This window comes from Nesoenas mayeri, assembly GCF_963082525.1.
Source record: "Nesoenas mayeri genome assembly, chromosome: 1".
NCBI lineage: Eukaryota > Metazoa > Chordata > Aves > Columbiformes > Columbidae > Nesoenas > Nesoenas mayeri.
In genome coordinates, this window is record NC_137541.1 from 81,272,454 (window position 1) to 81,297,333 (window position 24,880).

General features: G+C 39.8%; 1 protein-coding gene across 2 annotated transcripts in view; it reads left to right on the forward strand.

Moving 5' to 3' along the window:
- RERG (RAS like estrogen regulated growth inhibitor) overlaps positions 1–24,880 on the forward strand; it is a gene marked incomplete at both ends in the record, with an annotated part of 101,257 nt that overhangs the window by 70,236 nt on the left and 6,141 nt on the right. Inside the window, one exon of one of the 2 annotated variants that reach the window (XM_080363480.1) lies at positions 15,100–15,156. The exons of the other annotated variant lie outside the window; for it this stretch is intronic. Within the exon in view, the coding sequence (XP_080219606.1) occupies positions 15,100–15,156 (57 nt within the window). The remainder of the gene's footprint in view (positions 1–15,099; positions 15,157–24,880) is intronic. 2 annotated transcript variants of the gene reach the window in all.

Genomic DNA, 24,880 nt, shown 5'->3' on the forward strand with positions numbered 1-24,880 from the left:
TCTTTTCAAATTGAATTAAATTTAATTTAATTTGGCTTAAATCATATACTTGTCTCCTCTGTGGATAGATCACAGGTTACTTGCCTATGTTTGAGAATCAAGATTCACATAGGTACCGAAATCTAAAGACTAGTGGGAAATGTGGCCGATGCTATTTGGATGAGTAAGGGGAAAGACAGGGTATGGGGGAACATCATTACTAAGAACTGGTTCAAACCATAGTTAGCTGAAAAGTTACTACATTTTTTTGTCTGAAGATCCTCTAGTGAAAAAAAAAAAAAAAAAAAAAAAAAAAAAAAAAAAAAATTAGATTCCTTCCTAAAAGGCCAGGAAAAGAAAGAGAGTGTGATCAAGCAGAAGGATGGGGAACCCCACCATGAAATTTTACTGAAATTGGAAGTATTTCAGTTGTCCTTTCAGAAAATGGAAGATGGGGTTGGGGTTTGGAGTGGCAATAGCCTAAAATAGCAGCATTTTCATCAAAAAAGTTCCAGTAAAATCTCTACCAACTAGGGCAATGTGTGCTAGTCATAATGATACTAATTTTTCTCTGCATACTTCCTCTACTTCCCTTATATCGATTTAACTAGTTTGACCCCTCAAGCCTCTGATTGTACTAAACCAGCATTTTTACCATGATCCCTTTGGCACACAGCTCTGAGATAGCTCTTTGGATGCATTAGTCACCCATTGTGGTTTACAGCACATCCATCTGCCATTTGTTAGGTGCTCTAGTCACAGCTGGTGGGAAGCTAGTTCAGGTCTGGTGGAGCAAGACTGTGATGAAGCAGCATCTGAGGCTAATCCAGCTAGCAGTTACTGTTCATGTTGAATTACCTGTGTGTTTATAGAAGTTTGTGGGATGTTGTTTTCTTCCTGTATTAGGCTACATGGGTTTTTTTAGTAACTAGCATAGCTTGAAGAAAGATCCACTGGAATCAATAAATGAGGCCTTTGCTTCATGCGAATGACAGGAACAAACAGGTAAGAACTTGGACTGATGCCTTCCACCCAAATTGGACACTTTTAAAGTACATGCTTCTAAGAAAAATAACCTGCCAACACACTTCACAGCAAGAGTGTAAACCCCCCCAGCAACAGCTGGTGAGCGGCTGCAGTCCTCCCCCCAGCATCATCTAGACAGTTGTGGAAGGCCCAGGCAAGTGGGTGAGCAATTAAAGAATAAGGAGAAAAAGTAGCTAGCCAGTTGTTAAGTTCTCTGCCCAAAGAGTTAGAATTTGACCTAACAATCCTCTTCCCAATGATTTTTGAAGTTGATTTAGTTTAACCAAGTTTTGTTAGAGAAGTTAGGAGTAAGCCTATCCACGTGAGAGCTATTGAGAAATAGCAGATGTACTTTAATTTACACGTGAGATGATTTTCCCAGTGCAGACAAGCTTTTCAGAGCCATGAATAGCAAAGCAAAGACTTAGGTCTTAAGATCAGTATCTAGTCAAATGCTTGCAAGAACCCTCACACAGCAGGCATTGGAGAGATGAGAAGCTCGCTCTTTAGGAGACTGCCCTCTGTTGCAGTAATTTAGTCTAAGCCTTCTTGTTTCCAGCTACTGCAGGCACAGTGATTTCAGTCTTAACTTCTGTCTTGTAGGGGTGGAGCTACTGCTGGTATCAATTTGAGAATATTGCTTATCACACCTAAACAACTCCCCAGGGGCCTGAGCTTCAACCTACAGAAAGGAAGGCAAAGATATTGATGACTTCAGTGGGTTTTGCCTCAGGCTCCATTCAAGGAAGGAAGAATTCAGTACAAGAGTCATCCCAGAAATATATAGCTAGGTTGAGCAATGGCAGGCCACTTGCCAACTCTTGAACAATTTAACAGCCCAATCAAAAATAGCTTTCTGATACATATTCCTCTAAGAATAATTACAATGGCACGTGAGTTTTCTGCCCTTTCATTGTCAGCTTGATTTTGAGGAATGTTTTTCTCTTTTTTCAGCCTATGCCTTCTGTCACAGTGGCTTATCTGACAATAAGTTGCAATGAGCCTGCTGCTTCTCTGCTTTCCCGAACACACAGTCCTGGCCTTCTTATATCCTCTATTAATGAGTGTCATACCTTTAAATGTTGTACTTTATCTAATTAGAATTAGTATAATGCATGCTCCTTTTCTAACCAGACCATACTCATTCCTTTATAGTGAATAATTCATCTCTTCTTGTGCTTTTTTTTTTGGGGGGGGGGGGGAGAAGAGGGGGGAGGGGCGAGGGGTGGGGAGTGGGGCCAGGGACAAAACCCTGAGGATTGGGAGGGAAGGGAATTCAGAGAATGGAGAGAAATAACAAAATTCCTCCTCCAGCTCTGACATTGATAACAGTAGGGAGAGCAGGAATCACTGCCTTGACTGCTCATCCTCCAGGACAACAGGTCAAGTGCATAGAGAAGCTAAGCATGCCTGGTGCACAAGTGTGGTGGAGCAATGCTGCTGGGGCCAAGAGCAGGAGCACTGCAGCTTTTTTTGCCATCCTGAGGCTACATGTCACTAGGGCTCCATCACATCTGCTCCAGGTGGATGGGCAGGAGGTGCTGAAGCGCTCTCAGGTGCTTTGGCATCTAAGCAGCAAGGCCACAGACTCCTGTAAGTGGAGCTTAAAGACCATACCTTCTATTCTATATGAATCCAAAACAATAGAGATGGGATCAGGCTACTTGAAAAATAACCCTTGCTCCTATAAGAACAGTGAGCAAATCTCTCAGCTTTGTCTTGAGCTCAGCTGGAGCTGAAGAGTTCATTCCACCCTGCAGTAGAGTCATTTGTGAGACCACAAGACTCATCTTTGTCTCCTAGGGAGGCTACGTCAGGGTGCATCAAGAAAGAAAAATATCAGCTAAATTTGCATCCTCTTTTAAAACTATTTAAGGAATTGATGTTTATAGACTATCCTTGCTGTCTGTAAACAGCTCATTGAAAAGGCAGTTCCTAACAAACGAGAAAATAAAATGAATGCTTTCCTTAAAGGTATATCAGTGAGAGCATTGTTTCAGCATCCAAGCAAAAAGTACTATATGTATTTCCAAAACACTTCTGCTTTGTCAGCATCAGCTTGTCTACAGTGATAATCCATTTATCCTGGCAACAATACCATTACACCTGGGTTTCACATGAAATTGTGGAATGTGCACAGAAACTAAAGACCAAATTTTTCAAAAGCTGGTGAGAGGCTGAAAGAGGAAGCTATGTTGTGAAAGAAATTTCTAAAAATGCCATAGTGTAAGTTAAATCACCAGGTGTAGGGTGTGTTTTCTTCAGCAGCAAAACCAATTTAAGCATTCCCCACACTGCCTTCTGCTTTCAGTTTGGCCACTTTGGCTTTTGGAGGCATTGTGCCTTTTTTCAGGATCAGTGGAATGATCAGGGTTAGATAAATAAAAACCAAAACCAAAACAGTCTTGGGGAAAGAACATCTTTTGAATCAGGATAATTTCATTAGTTCCATGTAGAGCTCATCCCCACAAACACATGAATCAGCACAGCTGGGTGGTTGGACTTGGAGATCTACAGACTCAGAAGTGACAACAAGAGACTTGGTGGGGGGAGATGGATGAGAGAACACTGGGGAAGGACATCCTTAGAGACCAACACCATTTAAATGCTATTGGGCATCATGCTGGCTACCTCTCTGCCCTGCTGGGCACACTGAGATTTGAAAATGTGATCACCCATTAGTCTGGCCAAAGCCAAACAGAAAGCATGGCAAAGCAGGAATGTAAACCATGTCTTGGATTGGCTCCCTAGCCACTGTATCAGCCTTCATTATGAGCAATTTGAGGTTTTCTTACTTGTCAAATTGCAGATTCCCATGGCTGAGTTTCCTCACAGCTCATATGATGTCATTGTGAATGGCTAAGCAAATGCAGATTGCTGCAGTCAGTAAACAGCACTCTGCAGGGCAGTAACAGGAAAAATAAATGTATATTATTTTATCCAAGTGCTGGCAGAGAAAGTGAAATTGTTTATATTCTCTCTACTCACTCTAAAAAGACCATGGGGTGAAACTGAGGAAGTGTTCTTAAAAAAAAGCGTGGAAAATAAAACTCAGCAATGAGAGGTTTGTCATGCTGGTCTGAGAAAATAGAAGCTACTACCACCATAATTACAAACTTCCTTGGTCCTGAAGTATCTCTGAGACCCTGACACTGTATCCACTGCAGCAGCATGTACCTACAGACCCTCAGGAAGGAGGAGAGGTTCCTATCAGGGGAAGATGACACAATGCACTTGCAAAACTGCTGTGGAATCTTTAACATCCCCGTGGAATAAACAGGAACTTGGTGTTTGCAGCCTCATGTAAAAGGAATGAAGAAAATCCCATCAGTAAGGTCACTTTAAACTGGATAAACCACTGAATGAGGTAATCACTGGAAGATTCCTGAATCTATGACTTGTTATCTTTTCTATCTGTGTAATTTCTATGGACAAGAGGATCTCACACAGATAGCAACTCACATTTTTGGAGTATAACTTATTCACCATGAATAAAAGTCACAGAGCTTCCTCTTAAAGCAGACCTTTAACTAAATGTATATAGTTACATAGCTGAGACGAGGATAACACTCCCTGTAGCTATTGCAGTCTGACGGGGCAGGGCCAGGTTTCCTGGCAGCTGTCGTGAGCATCATAAACTAAGTTATGTTAATCCTCCAAGCTTCAGACTTGAGATAAGTCAGAGGTTTTACAACATCCATTATCTACTACTGTGTCTTTTATTTTGTTTGGAGACATATGGTGTTTATTAGCTGAATGTCATTAAACATTGAAAAGGAAAGCAGAAATTTACCATTTAAATTTAGATCATGCTTTACTTCTGCCACACACACACACATAATTTTAAAGTTTACTCTGAACAGTTCCCAGGATTGTGTGTCCAGATTCCAAGCAGAAGGCTAATAATAACTCCTACATTATTACAGGCACTAAATGAGTGCTTATAAAGTTGTAGTTGCAGCCAGACATAAGAGATGATAGTTGTTTATCAAAACAATGAATTAATTTAAGTTCATCTAATGGTGTTACTAGTACTGGGAACCAAGCACACCATGCTGTAGTATACTCGGTGGACCACATAGCAGTGTTTATTTTTGCCCATTGTAACATGCCATAGCTCTGATAGGAAATCATTACTTCCAGGTTGTGGGGTGTATTAATCTTCCTACTGACAGTGATTGTATGGGATGAGTAGTGATGTGAGATTAGGCAGATCATCAATTAGGCTTCAGATTTAAACAGGATTTGGTCACTAGTGATTTATGAAGAGCTGTTCTCCGAACACACCTGCTCTTCCAGCCTGCTCTACAAAAGAAAAGAACTGATGCTGTTACATCCCCTTAAGGTGGCTTACCAGTCTCATCTCCCTTAAGATCGTTTTTTTTGCTTCTAGAAATGAGCACCTCTACAGCCTGTTAGAAAACCTTTATTCAGATTGAGCTTTCTTCTTCAGCTAATCATTTCTCCACTTTGCACATACTTCTTTGTACTGTGAGAAAGAAGCATGTGGTCCATAGCATTTAACTTATGTTTTACTTCGACTGTTGATCACAGCCTTTCTGTCATTCACTTTTCTTCTTGTTTAGTATCACAAACCCTACTCTGGAAATGATACCTTTGCCTCTTAAAGAGCTTCTCTGCTCCTACTGCTGTGTCTCTTAATTCTTCATGTGTAATGACAAAATTGTTTGCCGTAAAAAAAAAAAAAAAGAAAAAAGATTGCTGGTACAAACAAAAGTTCAAAATTCCAGGTGGCAAGCAATTAACAGGAGCAGATGTCTTAACAACATAGAGAAAACGAGGGAGGGTGAAAAAAAGAAAAAGCATAGATAAAACATGAGAACAGCTGTCAGGACATTTGCTACCGCTTTCCATCAGATGCTAGAGGGAGTTGGAAGATTATACACTATGTTGCTACTAACTAGTCATACAAGCCTGAAAACCATTGTGGTTTATGTCACTGTCTGATGTATCTGTTCTTACATGCCTTTCTCCATTCATTTTTCTGGGAACTTCTCCAGCTGTCTAGTTCAGGTACTTGGCAATGAGCCTGTCAGAAAGAAAACTTCCTTATCTTCTGCCTTCAAAATTCCAGGTAGCCGAGGAGCTGCAATGCAAGATCAACTAATAGCACAATTTGAAAAGAACGGGTTCCCATAAATATTGTATTGTACAGTGTATTAAAAAGATGCAACATTTATCAATGCTTAGGTCCTATAAGTAAGAGGATCATGAAAAATGCATGAGTCAGTTTTCAATGTATTTTGTTGCCCTAATTCTTCATTTTCCTGTGACACAGGCACCTTACAGGCATGCCTGTATCGATTGATGAGCCACAAATCAGTCAATAAGGCTGATACAAGCTTTTAGTGTTCACCTAAGCTCCTTTGTCAAAGAAATCCGGAAATTGCACAGGACATATGATCTTTCAAGATTTTACTGTATATCCTACTCCAGCTGGATTGTAATTGCAATGTAAAGTTTTTCCAGGTTATCTGACATTTTCATGGAGCCAGACCCAGAAAGCCAGGGTGTGGATGTAAAAGAAATGAAGTATATTACAGAAAAACCCAGGGAACAGCTTGTTTTTCATTTGATGTGAGATCTAGTCTCATCTGATAAACTGCACATAGACTTAAATTAAGATGAGTTACAGTTTGGCTGAGAAGAGAGTGATAATCTGTTCAGACTGACCACACAGAAACACCCAGTGCTGTCTACCAAAATGAAATGGAGACCTTTGCATCCCTTTACATCACTGGGTTTCTGAGATAAATGGGAGAAGGTAGACTTTCTGCCATTTCTAGTTACCATTTGTGCTCACATATACAGACTTGGTGAAACAGTAGCACAGCAAGGCACTTTCACAAAGGTACTTTTTGCCATTGTGAAGGTTACAAATACAGGCAGTGATCCAGAATTAATGCCAGTGGCCTTGCTCACAGTATGCTAACTGCCCTCTCATTCAGACTGACTCACCAGGGCCTGATAAAACCCCATTTTTAAACATTTAGCATTGCACTATGTCATCAGCCTAGTAGCAAAAGAGTATGTTTCATCTTTCCAAAATGTGTTTGTCAGATCAGGACATACCCCAGGAAACAAAATGTCTTTTGCTCCTAGCACAAACAGCAGTCAGTGGGATGCTGAAACACCAGCCAGCCCCCAAAACTATCAAGTGCTCATCCAGCTCATTGAGCTTTTTTGTAGTGGACTCCTGATAAGCAGGGATAAGGATTTACAGCCAGGTTGCTGCTGGCCAGCAGGATGCTCTTGCAGAAGACCTGGGCATTGTTGACCAGCCTCTATGCTGACCAAAGATTCACACAGAGCTGGCTTTTCACTTTGTTGGCAAAATTTCTTCATCTCTTTTGGGCATTAGACCACACTTCTTCCCCTACTCCCTGTGGAAGGCGTGCACAGCTCTCCCAGGACATGCAGACCTTCTCTAATAAGGCAACTTCACTTTTCTGCCCTTTCTTCCAGTTTCTCCTATTCATGTCTTGCCATCTGAGCAGGGGAAGGGATCAGAGCAAGAGTCATAGGAAGAGCTGAAGGAGAGCCTTAAATAAAGCAAAACAAAACAACAACAAAAATTAAAAAAATAACAACAGCATTAAAAAAACATAACAAAACCAAACAAAAAACAACAACCAAAAAATAAAACAAAACTGAAACAAAACAAACAAAAAACCCACAACAAAACAAAAAACACAACAGCAACAAAAATCCCCACTCTCCCATACTGTCTGTGGCTTCCTTCTGTGCTCATGCATGTTCCTCCCTTTGCACTGTCAGAGAATGAGGCAGCAGCTCCACACTGTTCTAGGAGCAGCTCAAGACACCACCCAGATGGCCAGCCAGGCCTTTCCTTCAGGAATGCCACTCACGTAACTCACATTGCCTGCACCTGCTCACCACCGGCAGCGCAAAATCAACTTTGAGCCCTTTTGGGACATACAGATAATCTGAAACTGAGTAGCTGGTGGATGCTACAGCCAAGAAAGCGTATCTTTGCCATCTCCCTGTAACAGCGGATCTGGTTAAAAAGCCCCACAATTTAGTCCATTTCTCCAGTACAATACAAAATAACACTGCAGTGAATAAAAGAACAAAAGGTAGGCTAGTGAGGCTGGGTTTGTTTGTTTGATTTAAATCTACATTTCCTAAGTTACAGTTTCTTTAAGAACAAATGGTGAGGTGTTCAGGCATTTCCTTTGAAAAAGAAATCTAAAAAACTAGCTCACTTCCAAAAAATGGCCTTTCTGTTCAAAGTGCATTTTCCAACAAAAATTCATTCATACAAAAATGCTTTCACAATAAACAGATCATCCTGCGATCCGTTATTTTCTTTCTTTCTTTTTCCTTTTAAAGATGACAAACTAATTTGACAAAAAGAAGAAAGTAGGATATTTTCTGAAGTCATCACTGGGAGAAATGCAAGGGGAAAAAAAAAAAAAAAGCTACGGCCCCCTGAAAATGTTGTCATCTTGCCAGTGTCCTAATGAAGGATTGGAGGACTGGATTTTTGAAGAAAAAAAAAAAATCTTTCCACCCCTTCTTTCCTTCTTTCTTCTGAAAATATTTTATTTATTTTTTCAATTCTTTCCCAAATAAATCACCTTTTTTTTTTTTTTTCACCTTGAGATGGGAGGGTTTGGGCTTATGTTAAAGTTTTAGACTGAGAATCCTATTCTACTTTACTTTGCCCAGTGTCTTTCAAAACAGCATGTATCAGTTTTCTAGAAAAGCAATAGTTATTTGTGTGATTTCATCCTTAAGACTTGCTCTACAGCCCAATCAGAAATATACTGTCTCAGACACAGACATCTGGAGGTGTTACCATTAACTATGTTTTGAAAAACCATATGTGTTAGTAATAGCACACCAGAAAGTTTAGGTTTCACAAAGAGACAACATAATAACTTATACAGTGAAGTCAAGAGAGGAGAAATGGTAGAAGTATGGTTATTATACACTATGTTCCTAAAATGATCAAAAACATTAGACACATCAGTCTGATAATTTATCTTTTTTACGAGTGGTGCCCTGTAAAATAAACAATCTTGTATTACAACAGTATATTTCAGAACAGGATAATATAAATTAAACCTCCTCCTTGTATTCCAGCTGTTGTAAAAAAAAATGCCTCCAGCACTGAAAGCAACGGACAGAACATTACTACAAAAATCCTCCTGTTCAGTGGTGATGGGAGGAATGACTATCATAAAGGTGTATTTTGCAGAATTCGTGGTTGACTATTCCAGATGAATATACAGAGAGATTCTTTTTCTCATGAAACTACCACACCAGAAGCAAGACAAGAAACACATTCTGCTATTAACATTAGGATGTGGTTATAATCAAAAATTTTGATAAATGACTCCTGCATTTTCTTTATTTGGTACTGAATAAGGGAAGTGGCCTTCATTCTGCTAACATGCCTATGCCAAGATTGCTTTCTCCCCTATCTCTGAATAGTGGCAAATTTTGCCTCTAGCATGGGAAGCCAGACATCTCAGTAAAGGGACAAACCAACAATTCCCTAATGTCTCACTCAATCAGTGCAAACGCTGCAAGCCTATGAAAGCAGGATGTGGCATAGCTAGATATTGCAGAAGGGCTGGAGCTCCCACAAGACTCAATGCCAGTGCATACACAGGCAGGTAGCACCCCTAAGCCTGGGCATCCCACCTGTGCTGTCTGGTGAGTGTCCTGGTTTCAGCTGAGGTAGAGTTCATTTTCTTCCTAGTAGCTGGTATAGTGGTGTGTTTTGGATTTAGTATGAGAATAATGTTGATAACACACTGGTTTAGTTGCTGCTAAGCAGTCAAGGACTTATCAGCTTCTCATAGAGGCGTGCCAAGGAGAACGTGGGTAGTGCACAAAAGGTTTGGAGGAGACACAGATGGGACAGCTGACTCAAACTGGCCAAAGGGGTATTCCATACCATGTGATGCCATGCTCAATATATAAAGGTAGGGGAAGAAAAGGAACCTGGGGCGGGGGGCAAAGGAGATGTTCAGAGTTACAGTGTTTGCCTTCCCAAGTAACAGTTAGGTGTGATGGAGCCCTGCTGTCCTGGAGATGGCTGAACACCTGCCTGCCCTTGGAAAGTAGTGAATGAATTTCTTGTTTTGCTTTGCTTGTGTGTGCAGCTTTTGCTTTACTTTTTAAACTGCCTTTATCTTAACCCTTGAGTTTTCTCACTTTCACTCCTCTGATTCTCTCTGATATTTATGTATAAACGTATACATATTTTTAAAATTTATATCATCACTCAGTGGAGGACTTCACTGTGCTGTTACCAAACAAAATGCACAAGAATACACAGTGATTTCTCTAAACACTTCATTGCATGAGACAGCGATTAAAATATGTGTAAAATATGCAGTTTGAGACAGAAAGGTAGTGTAAAACAGACCATTTTTGGGGTATAATTCTTCCTTTGTTTTCCTCTCACTGATCTCATTTTGCTCCATTGAATTTACGTTAGGTCTTAACATCAGAAGTGTCCATAGTGAATGAACCAAGAGAACAGGGAAGGCAGAAAAATCCTCCTGTTGATGTCTCACTCACTGCTCATATCCCCACATCACTGAATTGCCAGAGATACTGTCAAAACTGGGTGAAACCCTGACCCACATATGCAGAGCCAGAAGTAATGACTGCATGTTTACATCCATGACATACCAGGATCAGAAAATTACTCTGCATTACAAGTTTATACTTTCCCATGCACCCCTCCCCAAAAAACCTGCAGTTTCAGTAGTAAATTCAGTTGGTAGTGTTTTTAAAAGAAACCATTACTTCCCAAAGCTGGACACAGAGCTGTTTAAGAAGGCAGTGCATCTCCTGCCAGAATCCTGTGGCACCACCATCCAGCAGGCTGGAGCTCACCACGTATTCCAAGGGGACTGGAATTTCAATAAATGAAGGGCGTCCAAGAGGGTGAATGGGGGATGAACTCTCTAACAAAAATATATGCTTAAAAAAAAATGAAATACTTGGTTTGTGAAAGTGCCTTTTGATCATTATAACCTCTGGTTTTAACCACTCTGGTGCCTCCTGCCAAATACGGTTTACTGATGACACATCATCATGGCACCAGGAATGGACTTGTTGATATGTGAAATAAAGGGCCTAGTTTCAGGCCATTTTTATAGCTGAAAATTCTCATGGTGTAAAAGAGTCATCATACAGTTATTTCACTGCAGAGAACTGTTATTTTCTTAGAATAACTTTGAACTCTGTAGCTTTTAGGGAAGGGGGGTGTTTTTCAAATAAAACCCTTCTTCCATTCTGCCCCCAAAAGCTTAGCCTGTATTAGTTGGAACAATAACAAGTTCATGGAGATATGTATTCAGACAGATTGTAAATTTAGCCAGAGCATTTATATGTTACTAAATTCAAACAAAGACCTAAAGCAAGGCACAAAACACCACCAGAAAAAAAGTTCCTACAGATATGGACTGAGACTTTTAAAGCTGATTAAGGGAGTCAGCCACACAGGTCCCAAAGAAATTGACGAATTATGTGGTTGATAATGTCAGTTTATATGCCAAGTTAATTCCTGATATAACTTCTTTGTCTTCAATGGAGTTAGACTGCAAATATATTTGACAGATAGTCATGTTTCTTCTCCAAGAAAAACTTCTAAAGCAGAGGGCTTAAACATGAGTGAATGAAAATCCTGGACCAAGTTCTACCCTAATTTAAACCCTGAACACAACAGCTGACTTGGAAGTGAGGGTGTAGGGAAAGGCAGAAAGAGACATGAGTCTGTTCTTCCTTTGCCGGGACGTTACATCAATTCCCTTAGGTAACAGTCCTGTCTCCAAAAAACACAGTGGGAATCCAAATTGCAGGTTTTTGGAGAGTCTCTGCTTCTAAGCCTGCAAATTCTTGTATTTCACAAGCAGTAAGTGTTTGAGGAAAGGCCTGGACTAGTCTCAGTGGAGGACTATGAAATCCACTATCATGTGCTGCATCAATTCCAGTCTTAACCCTCCTTCAAAATGCATTTCATTTTCTTTGAGAATGAGCACTGGAAATGGTCATTTTAATATGAACATTGGAATTAGTCACCTAATTTAATCAGAAAACAATGCATTTCAGACATTCTCAACCTCAATTTTAGTTTGAATCAAAACCTGGCATTCAGATTATTGGTTTTAGTATATTGGGTTATTTTTGGCTTATTATTAGTATTAGAGTTAAGCATAACTAAATTAAGGCTGCCAGGTCAAAGAGGGTGCATACGTCTTTGCTAAGTGAGAAGGAATTAATGCCCATCTCAGCTCTTTGTATGCAGCATTGCTAAGGACACATGGAAGTTTTACTGCTTTGCCCAAAGTGTCGTTTATGACAGCAGCACAAGTCTGAGTGCTACAGTTCTTCTGCTGGCAGAAGTTATTTTACTAAAAAAGGGGTGTAATCTGGCAGTAAATGAGCTCAGCATAAACAAAAAGGCTCCACAGTAATACCCTTGCTCTAGAGGGATCACTACTAGGGCAGTTGGCACAAGCCAGCAAGCTGGTCTCCAAACTGACAGCCCAAGCACTTGAATGCCCTTCCTACCTCTCTTCTCATTGCTATCTGATTTGACTGAAAACATTCAAAGTCAAATACATCATTTTAGTACTCAACTAGATGTCAGGGGCTCATCGGCTAAGCAACCCTAATGAGGCAAAAGTGAAGACATTTTCCATCCCACATAGTTTGCAATAGTTATAAACAGAACAGACAGTAGATCAAGAGTATTTTCCTTAGGAAATAATATTTTTTGTATATATATATATATATACATATATATATATATATATGTATGTATATATATATATATATATTAGCCTATGCAGAAATGCTCTCCTTGGCTCTCAGAGTTAATGTGGCAATTCTTAGACAAAGTAACTTCTGAAGTCATGGTCCTAATATGGATGTCATTATACTACAAGAAGATCTCTGTTGCTTATTTTCCATCCATGATGATGTCTTCAGCAGGACTTTTTACCTCACAGTTTACCTCAGCTGGAATAGTTTAAACATCTAATCTTCAGCCCTGTGAAATAGTGTGGAAGTGAGAAGCTCCATAGGATGGGCTGTGACCATTGCCATGAAGGAGAGCAGGAGAGAATAGGCCAGGCCAGAAGTGGAGAGGCCGAGCAGAGCTAGCCCTGCAGGAAGAGCAGCTCTGCATGGCTCCCCATGTGCACGCCCCCAAAAATGGCACAGAGCACCTGGGTCTGAAGCTGACACTTCTTAGTCACCTAGAGTGCTGAAGTGACACTTTTTTCCCTTCACCAGACGCAAGCAAGTCTTACGCAAGAGCTGGCAGTGCCTGGCAAGCGACTCACTGGGCTTGCTGTGCTCCCCACTGAGACCTGCTAGCAAGGGAGACTAGTTGCCATCTGGTCCTGCATGTGGCAGCCACTTCCCACCCTTCCTTTCTTTTCTTCAGGTTTCTCCTTCATATGTGATTATTTGTTATTTCTGCATACAGGCCTCCCTACTGGAGATGAATACAATCTACTGTTTTTCTGCCTCACCAGAGGTCATATCTGTGATCTCTTTTTCTTCATCTCTGTAGCACTCAGTGCCTGTACCATTTCATCCAGCATGCAGAGGCGTACCTCCTTTTTCCCAGGCTCATCTCAACAATTGTGGTTTAGTTCAACCTTTCATTCTTATTGCTTGTTGTCCTCTCACCTCCTTCATTTAGGCTGCCTCCAAAATCATAACACCAATATAAAAATGCTTCTTGTGTAGTGTTCTCATTTCCTCAGGATCAGCTTGTTACCCCTTCAAGTGTGAGGCATAGTTAAATATTCCTGGAAACTAATGTTCTGATTGTATTTAAAAACCAGGTTCCAATTAAGCAAAGCTTGATTAATTTTATTTATTCTGCAGAGTGTTGCCTTGTCCTACTCTTGGGCACAGAAATCTGGGATGTGGGGGATTCTGGTGGCTTTAATTTTGAAAAGGATCAGAACTGGGTTTAGCTGTCACATTTTACTTCCCTTCTGCAACTGAAAGAAAAACAGAACAATCTCATAGGGTTGACAACAAGCAAAATTTTTCCTATAGCTGAAATCATTGCAGTCATAGCTACTGCACTGATGCCTCTACCTCTGTTTTGGAAATGCAGAAAGGGTTTTTAATAGTTGGCAGTGGTGAATGCTTTGTTTATACCACCACAAATTCAAGGTACTGCTTAATTTTAAATTAGAATATAATCAATATCCTGACAAAGACTTTAAAAGTTACTTTTTTTTTTTTTAAAGGAAGTGGAGAGGTAGAAAAAATTAAATGTAAGAACAAAAGTAGCAAGATCTTAGCCCATAAACTGAAACGGATAACTTGTTATCCAGTGCTCTAAAAATCTAAAGCTTTATTTCTACTTCTGCAAATTCATGAATAGCACTTGTTGACCATTGCTTTAAAATATTATAGCTGATTGCTTCAAGTGACAAGTAGGCAAAACATGGAAGTAAATTGTTGCAAGGAAGGCATGTCAAAACACAGAAGGAAGCTATTTAGCCAATTATGTTTACCTTACAAGGTTTAAAATCTGAAGGGAAAGTTTTCAAAAATTAAATTATTTTCAATACCACTAGGTCAGATGGTTCAAAGCATCCTGAATAAAAAACTGCCAAGCTTTTTTCCACTCGTTATGGGAAATCTCAAGGATCCAAAACAGTATTTTTTTTCAATGATCATCTGCTCATAGCACTGAAAATGGTTGGTTTTGCTTTTTAAAGACAGAAGCTATCGTGACCAAAACAAAAAAGTGGAAACAAGTGAGCGACTACCATTGAAAACCTCCTGGTGTTCTTTGTCCTGCATTGTTACATGAATGAATGATTAATGCTGTAACATGTTTGGGGTTCTTTTTTCATCTTATTTCCCCCCTTCCAAAAGTGTAAAGGGGTTCACAACAGTGAAAAGGTCTCAACTGCTGCAATGAGCAACCTTGGATTTCTGCTCACAGTTCAGGGGAACTGCAATATGCCCATTCACACAGAGAAGTTTGCTTGTAAAACCAGATGAGTTGATGACTTACACATCTCACCTGGAATCTTTTTGTTCCTCCAGCTCTCGTTGTACGCTTCCTGACCAAACGGTTCATCTGGGAGTATGACCCAACACTAGGTAGGTTGCACTTTATTCTGTACACATGGAATGCTGTATATAATTGCACAGTTGAAGTAATGGAAATTCATAGAGTTAAAATTCCAAGCCTCAGTCAACCTTTAAATTTGCTGTAAAAAATCTTCTCTATGGCCATTTAAAGCTGAAACAAATTATTACCTAAGATGGCAGAACAGAGAAGCAGTAACAAGGATGAAAGCAGAATTAATATATGAGGCACATTTCTGCCCACACAGAAGTCAGTGGGAATTTTGCCATTGAAAGCAATTACATTAGTATTTCACACTGAAAATTATTTAGTGTGAGATCAGTTTTCTGCTTTTGGGTAACCCAAACATCAGTTGCTAGAGAATAAGATGGCTGGGATACAGATCTCAAAAAATTCAAGGGGAAAAAAAAATTACGTACCTTTTTTTTTTTCCCCTCGAATTTTTTTGAGAAGCTGACACAGATCTGTCAGAAAGAGATGTCATACTGTTTCTCTGAATTAGAGGCCTTGCTTTAAAGTTTGGGCCAAGGTCCAGTTTCTTAGTTTTTGCTAAGTTAGCATATATAAGGCATTTCAAAAAGATGGACCCAATTTTAAAGCAGTATATTTCACAATGGCAGCATGTTACAATTACACAAAAATTTACAAATGGTTTTTACTGAGTTATCAAGTTTTAGTAGCCTTTTTAAAAAGACAAACAAACAAACAAACAACTCTATGCCCTGACTTTTCAAGCAGTAAGAGTTTCATTCATGGACGATTCATGGTTGCAGAGATACAGTGATTTCAAATTGGGTTCATCTTTTTTAAACACCCTATACTTGAATGCCCTGCACCAGAGAAAACTCATGCCAAGAAGTCTGAGATGAGTCACATTTTAGAAGGCACCTTCAATACCTCAGTGATTTGCGCATGAAATTTCCTTTTCTCTGGCAATCTGTTGAGATCTCATTCCTAACCTTTCTTTGGAGGCTCAAATACAGATCATACAGTTAAATATCTATTTCTTTCTTAAGGCTCTTTTTCTAAGAGGTCTCACTAAAGAAGCAGAAAACAAATCAAGCTTGCACAGCAGAAACAAAAGATGAAGTTTAATCCATTTATTGCAAAACCCAGGCAGCCCTTTCAACAAAGCAAAGTATCCAGTATAGTACTAAGTATTTTCATCTGTTAAGGTATCAGAAATCTCATCCTGGGAAAATAATTCTCAGATCAACCTGAACTCAAAAGCATTCTTCTATTGCCTAATATCAATATATTAATCAGTGAATTACGTGTCACCTGTCTTGTACTGCACAGTGAAATATTCATTATAATGTCCTATTAGTATTATTAGTATCAGTTCTTTACATCTCTATCACTATTACATCATTTTAAGAACTTGACAATAAAACTATATAAAGTGTTTTGCATCAGTGTAGTCCAAATTCATTAATTTCTTACAGGAACACTGCATATGCAAAATTATCCTTGTTGCCTTGTTTAAATACAAACTATATTAGCAAGCTGCAAGGTATTTTTTTGCACCCTTATGAAGGCCCCATGCCCTTTATGTATGCAAGACTTCACGTTTGTTTCTGCTTTACAAATGAATACAACTGCAAATTAACCATGCCCCTCAGGAATCTAATAATCTTCTGTTTGCGACACAGAAAGCTTTAATGCAGACAACAGTCCCATCTCAATAAAACAAAAATTAAATCTCTTCTGACTTACTGAAATCTATGTTCTCATCTAGTTTAGAGGATAGCAGCCTAAGTTATGTATTACAGTTATTGTGAAGCTAAATGGTTTAAGTTGCTCAGAGGAAAAGGATTGAGAAATTAAAAAACTAATAAACTCTTGGCAGTAAGTTATTTCTTAATCACAATAATCTCTGGTGGAAGCTGCCCATCAGAGATTGTTTTTTTAAAGTATTCTATTTTCAAACTATGGATCACAATGGGATTCAAAGGAGGCTCTGAAGTTTGGAAAGAAAAATCAAAAAAGTCTCTTGAAATTCTAACCACTATTCAGACCTTCAGAGATAAATCAGAAAGGGACCATAGCTTCAAAAGCTTTGAGAAACAGTGCTTGAAAGAAAGCATTTCTGTCTTTATCATGATCATGATTTAGTGTCCAGTTGCCTGTTAGCATCTCCAAGCTTAATTTACTGAAAAGTTTTAGTGGAATGCATGGTTTTTTTTCTTAGCAGTCATGGACTGGCAGTTGGATGGAAAGAGGGATATCTACATATTCTACCAATATAAAAAGTTTGTGTCAGTCAGACCCATTTTCCTTACAGGGAGAATAAGCAGTTTTGTCAAATAATTTTGAAAGGGCAGGGGTAAAACACATGCAAACTATGTAGCTACTAAGCAACAGGAGGTTCTGGTAAAAATTACTGGGGCTGTGACAAAAATGTCATATTTATAGTTTATTCCTTATGTCAAGTTTTGAACCACCCATTAGCCTGCTGATGTAAGGAATCCTCAGGTAATTCCTATTTTTAGGACAGCTGTCACCAAGCTGTATAAGGTCTGATGGAAATTCAACATTATGCTAAGCTAAGCATCAGGCTATAAAACCTTGTTCTCTTTTAATTCAAGGGTAGCACATTTTCACTGGAAAGGAAAAATCACACCTTATAAACAGTCTTTACTGCTCTAACCTGCCAGAAGGAAATGAAGGACCATATTTTTAGCAGCATCTGGATATACCGCTCTGTCTTCAAGAGCCAAATTACAAACCACAAAATAACATTTTCTGGCAGGAAGACCATCACTGAATCCTGCAAGCTTTGGCACATGGGGTTGCTGCTGAAGTCAGGGCTTTGCAGTTCTGCCACTTTTGTGCATGATGTTGGGTCTGTGCAAGCATGAGTAGGACAGCTGCATCTTCATGAAAGTACATAGCACCGTGCTTTTTGTTTTATTTTTCTAAGCCAAGGGGTAACAACTGCAGCAAAGGTCGTTTTCTGAGGAATGTTAACCACCAGTCTTGACCTATCCATCATTTCTGCTTAACTGGCAAGTCAGTGTCAACAACTTGGTGTGTTTTTCTTTTTTTTTTTTTTTTTTTTAAAGTGCCTAATCCCTTTGGCTAAGTGGTTACCTGGCATTATTGAGGTGAATCTCGTGATTGAAGGTGGTCTTCTGCCATCTATTCTAGATGAACCTGCTTTAGCAGGTGGGTTGGAATAGATGGTGTCTAGAGGTCTCTTCCAACCCCAGTAATTCCGTGACCATTCTGTGAATGAATTTCCACTTTCAGTCTTTATAGTAAATCACACACCTATGTCATGCATGAAACAGAATTAGAATGTTCAATGAGAGAGCTCTATGTAGAAATGGCCTGGAAGTGCATATTTTAAATAAATATATATGCTTTTTTTCCAAAATATTGAATATATTATTTTGGCATTAAACCTAGTCTTCTTTAGCTGTTAAATATGTACTGAGAAAGGGGATCGGGTTACCATATGAATTTCACCAAAATTCATTAATGTTTTTATTTTTTTTAAATAGAACACAATTTGCAAATTAATAAGCAAATACAGTGTTGTGGTAGAAGGCTTAAAAATACCTGGCCTGGTTAGGGCACCATTTAAGCCACAGCCTAGAAGTGCTTCATGAAGATAAGCAACACATCTGTGGTAGATTGAATACACAACTGGAAATTCATACTATATTTCTGTTGATAAATCTTTCTTTTGAGAGATTCATAGAAGCAGCAGGAAACCAGCATTCCTATGTACCATTTCAGCAGCGCTTGCCAGGAACTGGGTGGCAGTAGGCTGACACTTTGCCTGCCACCAAGGTGGCTTGGCTCAGGGAGAGTTTGCAGCTGGCAAGCCACTGGTCTCACAGCAGTGCCACTGCAAGTGGACCTCTCAGGGCTTCATCAACTTGGCTGCTGCTGCAACAATGGAAGTGTAAAAATGCACAACATCTGCCAGCCAGCATCATCTCAGGAATAGACATATTCTATGGGGATGACGTTCAAGGTAGAGGTGCAAAGACCTTTAGTTGGCCTGATTGTGGGACTCCCATGGACCTCAGTGACCCAGGGCTTCACACTGTGATTTTCAAGGCTGCTGGGAGTAGCTGCTCCCCTCAGTGCTAGTAAACAGGAATAACAGTCTGAATCTCAGCAATTTCATCTATGAGCAAGTAGCAGTGCCTGGAATTTAGGGTGTCTTCACCTGACCTCAAAGCTGGAGAGATACTGTGGCTTGCCATCAAACAAAAATAAAAGTTATATTTAATTGATTTTAAAATTGGAGGTGATGAATCAAAGTCATCAAGGGAACAGGTCAATTTATTTTTTTCCTGAGGGGGTGACAGGGGTGGGGAAAGGAGAATGAAGCCCAAAGAGCCATCACATCAGCAGACAGACAGCACTGATGGCCTGCAGAATAATACTTCATGGGCAACAGCAAATTACCTGCCTCCATAAGCTATGACAGGCAGGGAGAATGTCCTGGACCATGTGATGAAAGAAGAAAATTCTAGCTATAGCTAAGTGAAAGCTTTTTAAAATAAATTTTACAGTATTTCACTGAGAAGATATTCATTGTTCTACCATAATCAGGACAATTTGCCCAAGTAGAAAGAGAGCCGGGATATTCAAGATTCATAAAAGAGGGGATTATGAACTAGATTGTGTAATTAGTTATGAATTAACATTTTTATGTACAGTTGGGAGAATCAGGTGCTTTGAGGTGCAGGAACTTAAAATGCCCTTTTTTTTGCTGTACAGGGAAGAAAAACAAACAAATAGAACCCCAAGGAAGTGCAGGAGACGGGTTCCTCAGATATTTTCTTGATTCTGTCACTGATTTGTTGCCTGCAATCTCTCTGCCTTTGCTTCAAACTTATAAAATCCTTCATCTCTTAGAAGCGTTTTAAATCCTTTAAGTAACTAATACTTACGGAGTTAAAACACTCATACCAAAGGTGTACGGAAACACCAAGCCTTCCTTCAAAGACTGAATTTTAAACAAAAGCCTACTTATGCAAATAACAGTAACCAAGGAGTTAACATTTTTGCTGACCTTTCTAAAAGTCAGTTGGCTTTCTTGCACTACCCCTAGATTTCTTTCTCTAGCTGTTCACGTATTTCATACAACTTTGCTAATCCTCTGAAAGGAAAACTGTCTCTGAGCAGATAACTGGCAGAACAGTGGATGACAGATTGGCCCATCTGTGAAGGCAAAGAGAGATAGAAAAGAGTTCATTTAATTTGAATGGGATAGATAAAAGACTATTCATTACTTTGAAGAAGCAGAGGTAACCATAAAGAAACATGAGTCTTAAGAAAAACTATAATTTTGCAAGGACCACTAGATTTAATAGTGACATTTTGTCATGGAGGTACCGCGAGGTTAGTTTAAGGGACAACAGGGTCCAAAACAACTTTTATTAAACTGGTGAGAAACAGGGTTTTAGCACTCCAAAGTGATTTAAATAAAGGTTCGGATATCAGTTGAGGAAAATTATTAAGGGGCAGCAACTAATACAACAGGCGGTCCACAGTGTGCATGCACATGGCTTCACTCAAAACAATGCCGGAGCCGGCCCTGAGTCCAAGACGAATACACACTTGCCTGAACACGGTGCGGGATTATTTTTAAAGAGATACATGTACTCGTAGTGAATAGGGAAAGTGTACACTCGCGATTCCGCGAGGGTAAATTTGTAATACACTCGCAATCCTGCGAGGGTTAATTTACTTACACGTGCAAATGTGCATGGAATATTACACGTGCTTATGTGGAAGCACGGAAGGAAAATACACTCGCGATTGTGTGAGGAAATAATTTATACACGTGCTCGTATTGAGCACGGAAAGTTACGCATGCAAATGTGCACGGAAAGTATAAATGTACTCGCAATGCTGCGAGAAGTTTTACTCACACCCATGGTGGCAGGCAAGCGGAGTCTCCATCCCGGGGAGGGGGGCTCTAGGCGGCAGCATCTGGCTCGTGCTCCGAGAGACCCGCGACAATGGGCGGAGTCTTGACGAGAATCCTGTTTTTATATTGGCTGATCAGATCTGACTGTAGGCATTCTAGAACCTTCTCTGCACCCCCACACTGGCTGTGGGTGCCCCTGAAGCCTCTAAACGTCCCCCACACCAGCCGCAGGAGCCCAGCGGCTCACTGGCGCCTCGGCACTCCCTTCTTCTAATGGCCCTGGCCAGGGTGCTCTGGGGCCAAACAAAAGAAGCTGTTAGCCTCAAGTAGCAGAGGGAGGGAGATGTGCCTACTCCTTGCATACTGAAGGAGGGAGGGGGACAGAGGGGGTTTGCATTCTGCCACACATTTTTAAAGAGTATTTAGTCCAACTATGTTACAATTTCTTTAAGTCACTCAGGCTTTTGTTCACTCTTTTTCAGCTGGGAGGGGAAAAAAAAGGCGCTGTTTCCATAAACTGCTACCTAATTGAACATACATTCAGCCCATAAGACAGCATGAGTAAAATGTGTAGGTATTAGTAAAGCAGCAATGATAGGAGATAAGGTGGTGTAAATTGCTGTCCTGTTAACTTATGAAAGACTCATGAAAGCCTTGTACTTGTGCAACATGACATGAAGCAGCCAAAGGACTGTGGAAAGCTACACCAGAGAGATCTGAGAGAGATACATCTGTTAGCGCCCTGAATTATCTGAGAGCAGAGAACTTTGTCTCCTTTAGACCAGCTTAAATTTCACTGCTGTGGCAAGAACAACATAAAACACTTTGTGAAGATACTGTTTACATTGGCAAGAAGGCTTTTCCCATTGGAAAGCTTGTTGCAAGGAAGATTATTTTTACATTACAAGTGTAGTTTTGCCTGTGTAACCACATCTGTAGCTGGGGTTACTTTTAGCAAAACGGTGTAGTTAAAGGCTCACAAAGGAAGCTTGCAGGTAGCATACATCATGTAATTAACATTACAACCCTAGCGAATGTTGTTAGCCTTAGTCTCTTTTCTGAACCCGGTATATACAGATCGGTATAAACAACAGAGCAGAGTAGGAATATATCCAAACTAGCTTCTATCAAAACGGATGAGAACCAGAAGCAGCATAGCTGTGCAAGACTTCACTAAAAATAATTTACTCCAGCAAGAAAAGATACAAGAACTATCTTTCTAGGCGAACTTCGTGCCAATGCAGCCATGAAAGAGAGCTCAGATCCTCAGAACCAAATACAAGGTACTCAAGGACAATATTTTCTCTCTAGTTCACTCAGCTCTCCCCAGGTTTGCTTTTGCTGCTGAAGATCACAAGATGTGTATTTCATCTGAAACCCATGTTGACAACTTCAGCTTATCCAAGCACAAGCTAGGAATAGCACAATAGCACATGTGGTCCAGCACGGGCTTTCAGCCAAAGTGAGATGTAATGGTAACCAACCATTTGGGGCTAGGAGGAATGGCTGCCAACCTGTTTTCAGGGAGTACTGTGACAAATGTGTAGACACTTAATAAATTGCTGGAAAACAGCATTATTTTCAAGCCAGAGTCTAGCTATCAACATCCTAAATTTTCATTAACAAAATTACTCATTCCTTCTGCCTCAGGGCTTAATAGATTCAGTCCTCAATAGCTGAGAGCGTGCCTCATTAAGTATCTTTCTGGGCTTTTATTTTTCCCCACTTCAAAACAGTAGAAACCTTAACTTGATATTCACTTAATATGCTATATCATTTTTACTATATTACTCAGCAGTAGGATTTTACATGGAATGTATTATGGCAATAAGCTGTGAAAACATTCATAATTTTTCTGAGGTGTTTGTAAGGAAATGGACTGATATGACCTAGAGCACCTTAATCCCCCAACACTGGCTTCTAACATGCTCAACAAAGGCTCGAAATGATGAAATTGTAATTGAGAGGAGCGGAAGAAGATTCTTAAAATAACATGGGACGCAGTTATCTGAAAATGTAGTTTGATTTCTTTCATACAAGTCTCAAGATAAAGATGTTCCTGATGTCAGTAATTAAAAGATTGCCTTTTTACAGTAGCTCAACAGACAACAAATACCAGGAATGGCACGGGCTGTTCCGGCTATAGCTACAGCTGCAAAATATTTTGCCCCTGCTTTTCTTGCTCATCATATTCTGAAATGTTCTCCAGATGAGAAGAAGTTTCCAGTGTTTGCTTTTGCACCTTCAGGAGAGCAGACTTTTGCTTTGCTTATTTTAGGTGTGAGAAAAGTCTCACTGGGTAGTTTTCATTTATATTGGCAGAAATAAGGTGAAACTCACAGCTTTGCTAACAAAGACTTTTTGCCACAATCAAACAAAAAAACGTGGTGCAAAATGGTTTATTTAGAATTAAACTTGTCACAGGCATAATTCCCACCAGGAACTAACGCCTCTGCTCAGCATTGATGGGAAAGTTTAAATTAGAAAATTAAAAAACAGCAACAACCCCACACAGTTTAAGCCTTGAAGCTTTCCCCCTGCTAGTTACCACTGCTTCAGCTTAGTTGGTTATTTTTATCAACTGTTTTAGCATGCCTTAACTCATTCAGTTCCCAGGTATCTGTGCACATTTTCTCTGCCTATCTCAGTACAAGCTTGATGAGGACAGAACTGATAAGGAAGGAAATATAGCACCACTCCCCTTCTCCTCAAAAAACAGCCAGTGTTCACAAGGAGCAGAAAAATCATATGCAGCAGAAGCCAACAAATAGACACACTTCCCATTATTTTTAGAGGTATCTTCAAGAGAACTGTATTCTTGGATTTCTGTTTGGAGGTCAAAATATTATTTATTGAAAACACCAACACTTCAAGAAAAAAAATGCTTTTCTCAAGACTAGATTTATATCTCCCATGCGTTCTACCTAAAAAGCAAATTTTGAAGATGCAACAGATCTTTCCATAGCAAGATGAGAACTTCATAGTCTAGTGGAGTTATGGATGCACTAGTCGTCTATTTTCCTTCCCACTTTATTAAGAATAGAAAAACGTGATAAAACCCAAACTGCTCACTAAGAAGCAGACCTAATGAAGCCTCATTTGTTCTGAATTTGTTCTCCATATTTCATACTGCAGTTGCTGGGTTTTTCTTTCATTTGTCCCTGTGCTCCACAGAGCATCCCATGGCCCCCATGAGTCCTCACAGCCCCTGGAGCTTAATCTAAGATCACCTACTAATAGAATTTGCTTGTCTGGATGGACCAGGGACACCCCTGCAGCTTGACTTGTGCAAAGGCACATGCCTGCAGACTACCTAGAGCATACACTGGCTCTTCTGCCTTGTGCCTCCTTAGCAGCATTAATAGGGTCTCTGCCCTCTGCCCAACCTGGATTTATAGAAGACAGAAATATTTGAGAGCTTTGCATTGGCCTTTTCAGGCAACTAAAAGCAGCTCAGCAGTGAGACACACTCACTGCCTGCAGTGCCTCCCACATGACTTTTTAATGCTCAGCTTTAATCTGACTAGTTTGGGAATACCTGCTGTACTGCAATCACAACTCTGATTACAGCAAATATAGTCTTGTAGAAAGCAGCCAAAAGAGCCAAAAATGAAGTAAGAAAATAAACTCCATTGAACTTCACCATATCAATTTCAAAAGCAGCATTCACAACAGCAGACTGCACGTGGAGCAGGCTAGAGTCCCTAGAGTTCAATTAAATATCACTGCAAATACCACATTCTTTCATACACATTTTGGTTTAAATTTGTAGCTTGACAAGAATGTTCATGTAATATGGTAGTCATACATATAAAGCATGTCACAGGTACTGTACAACC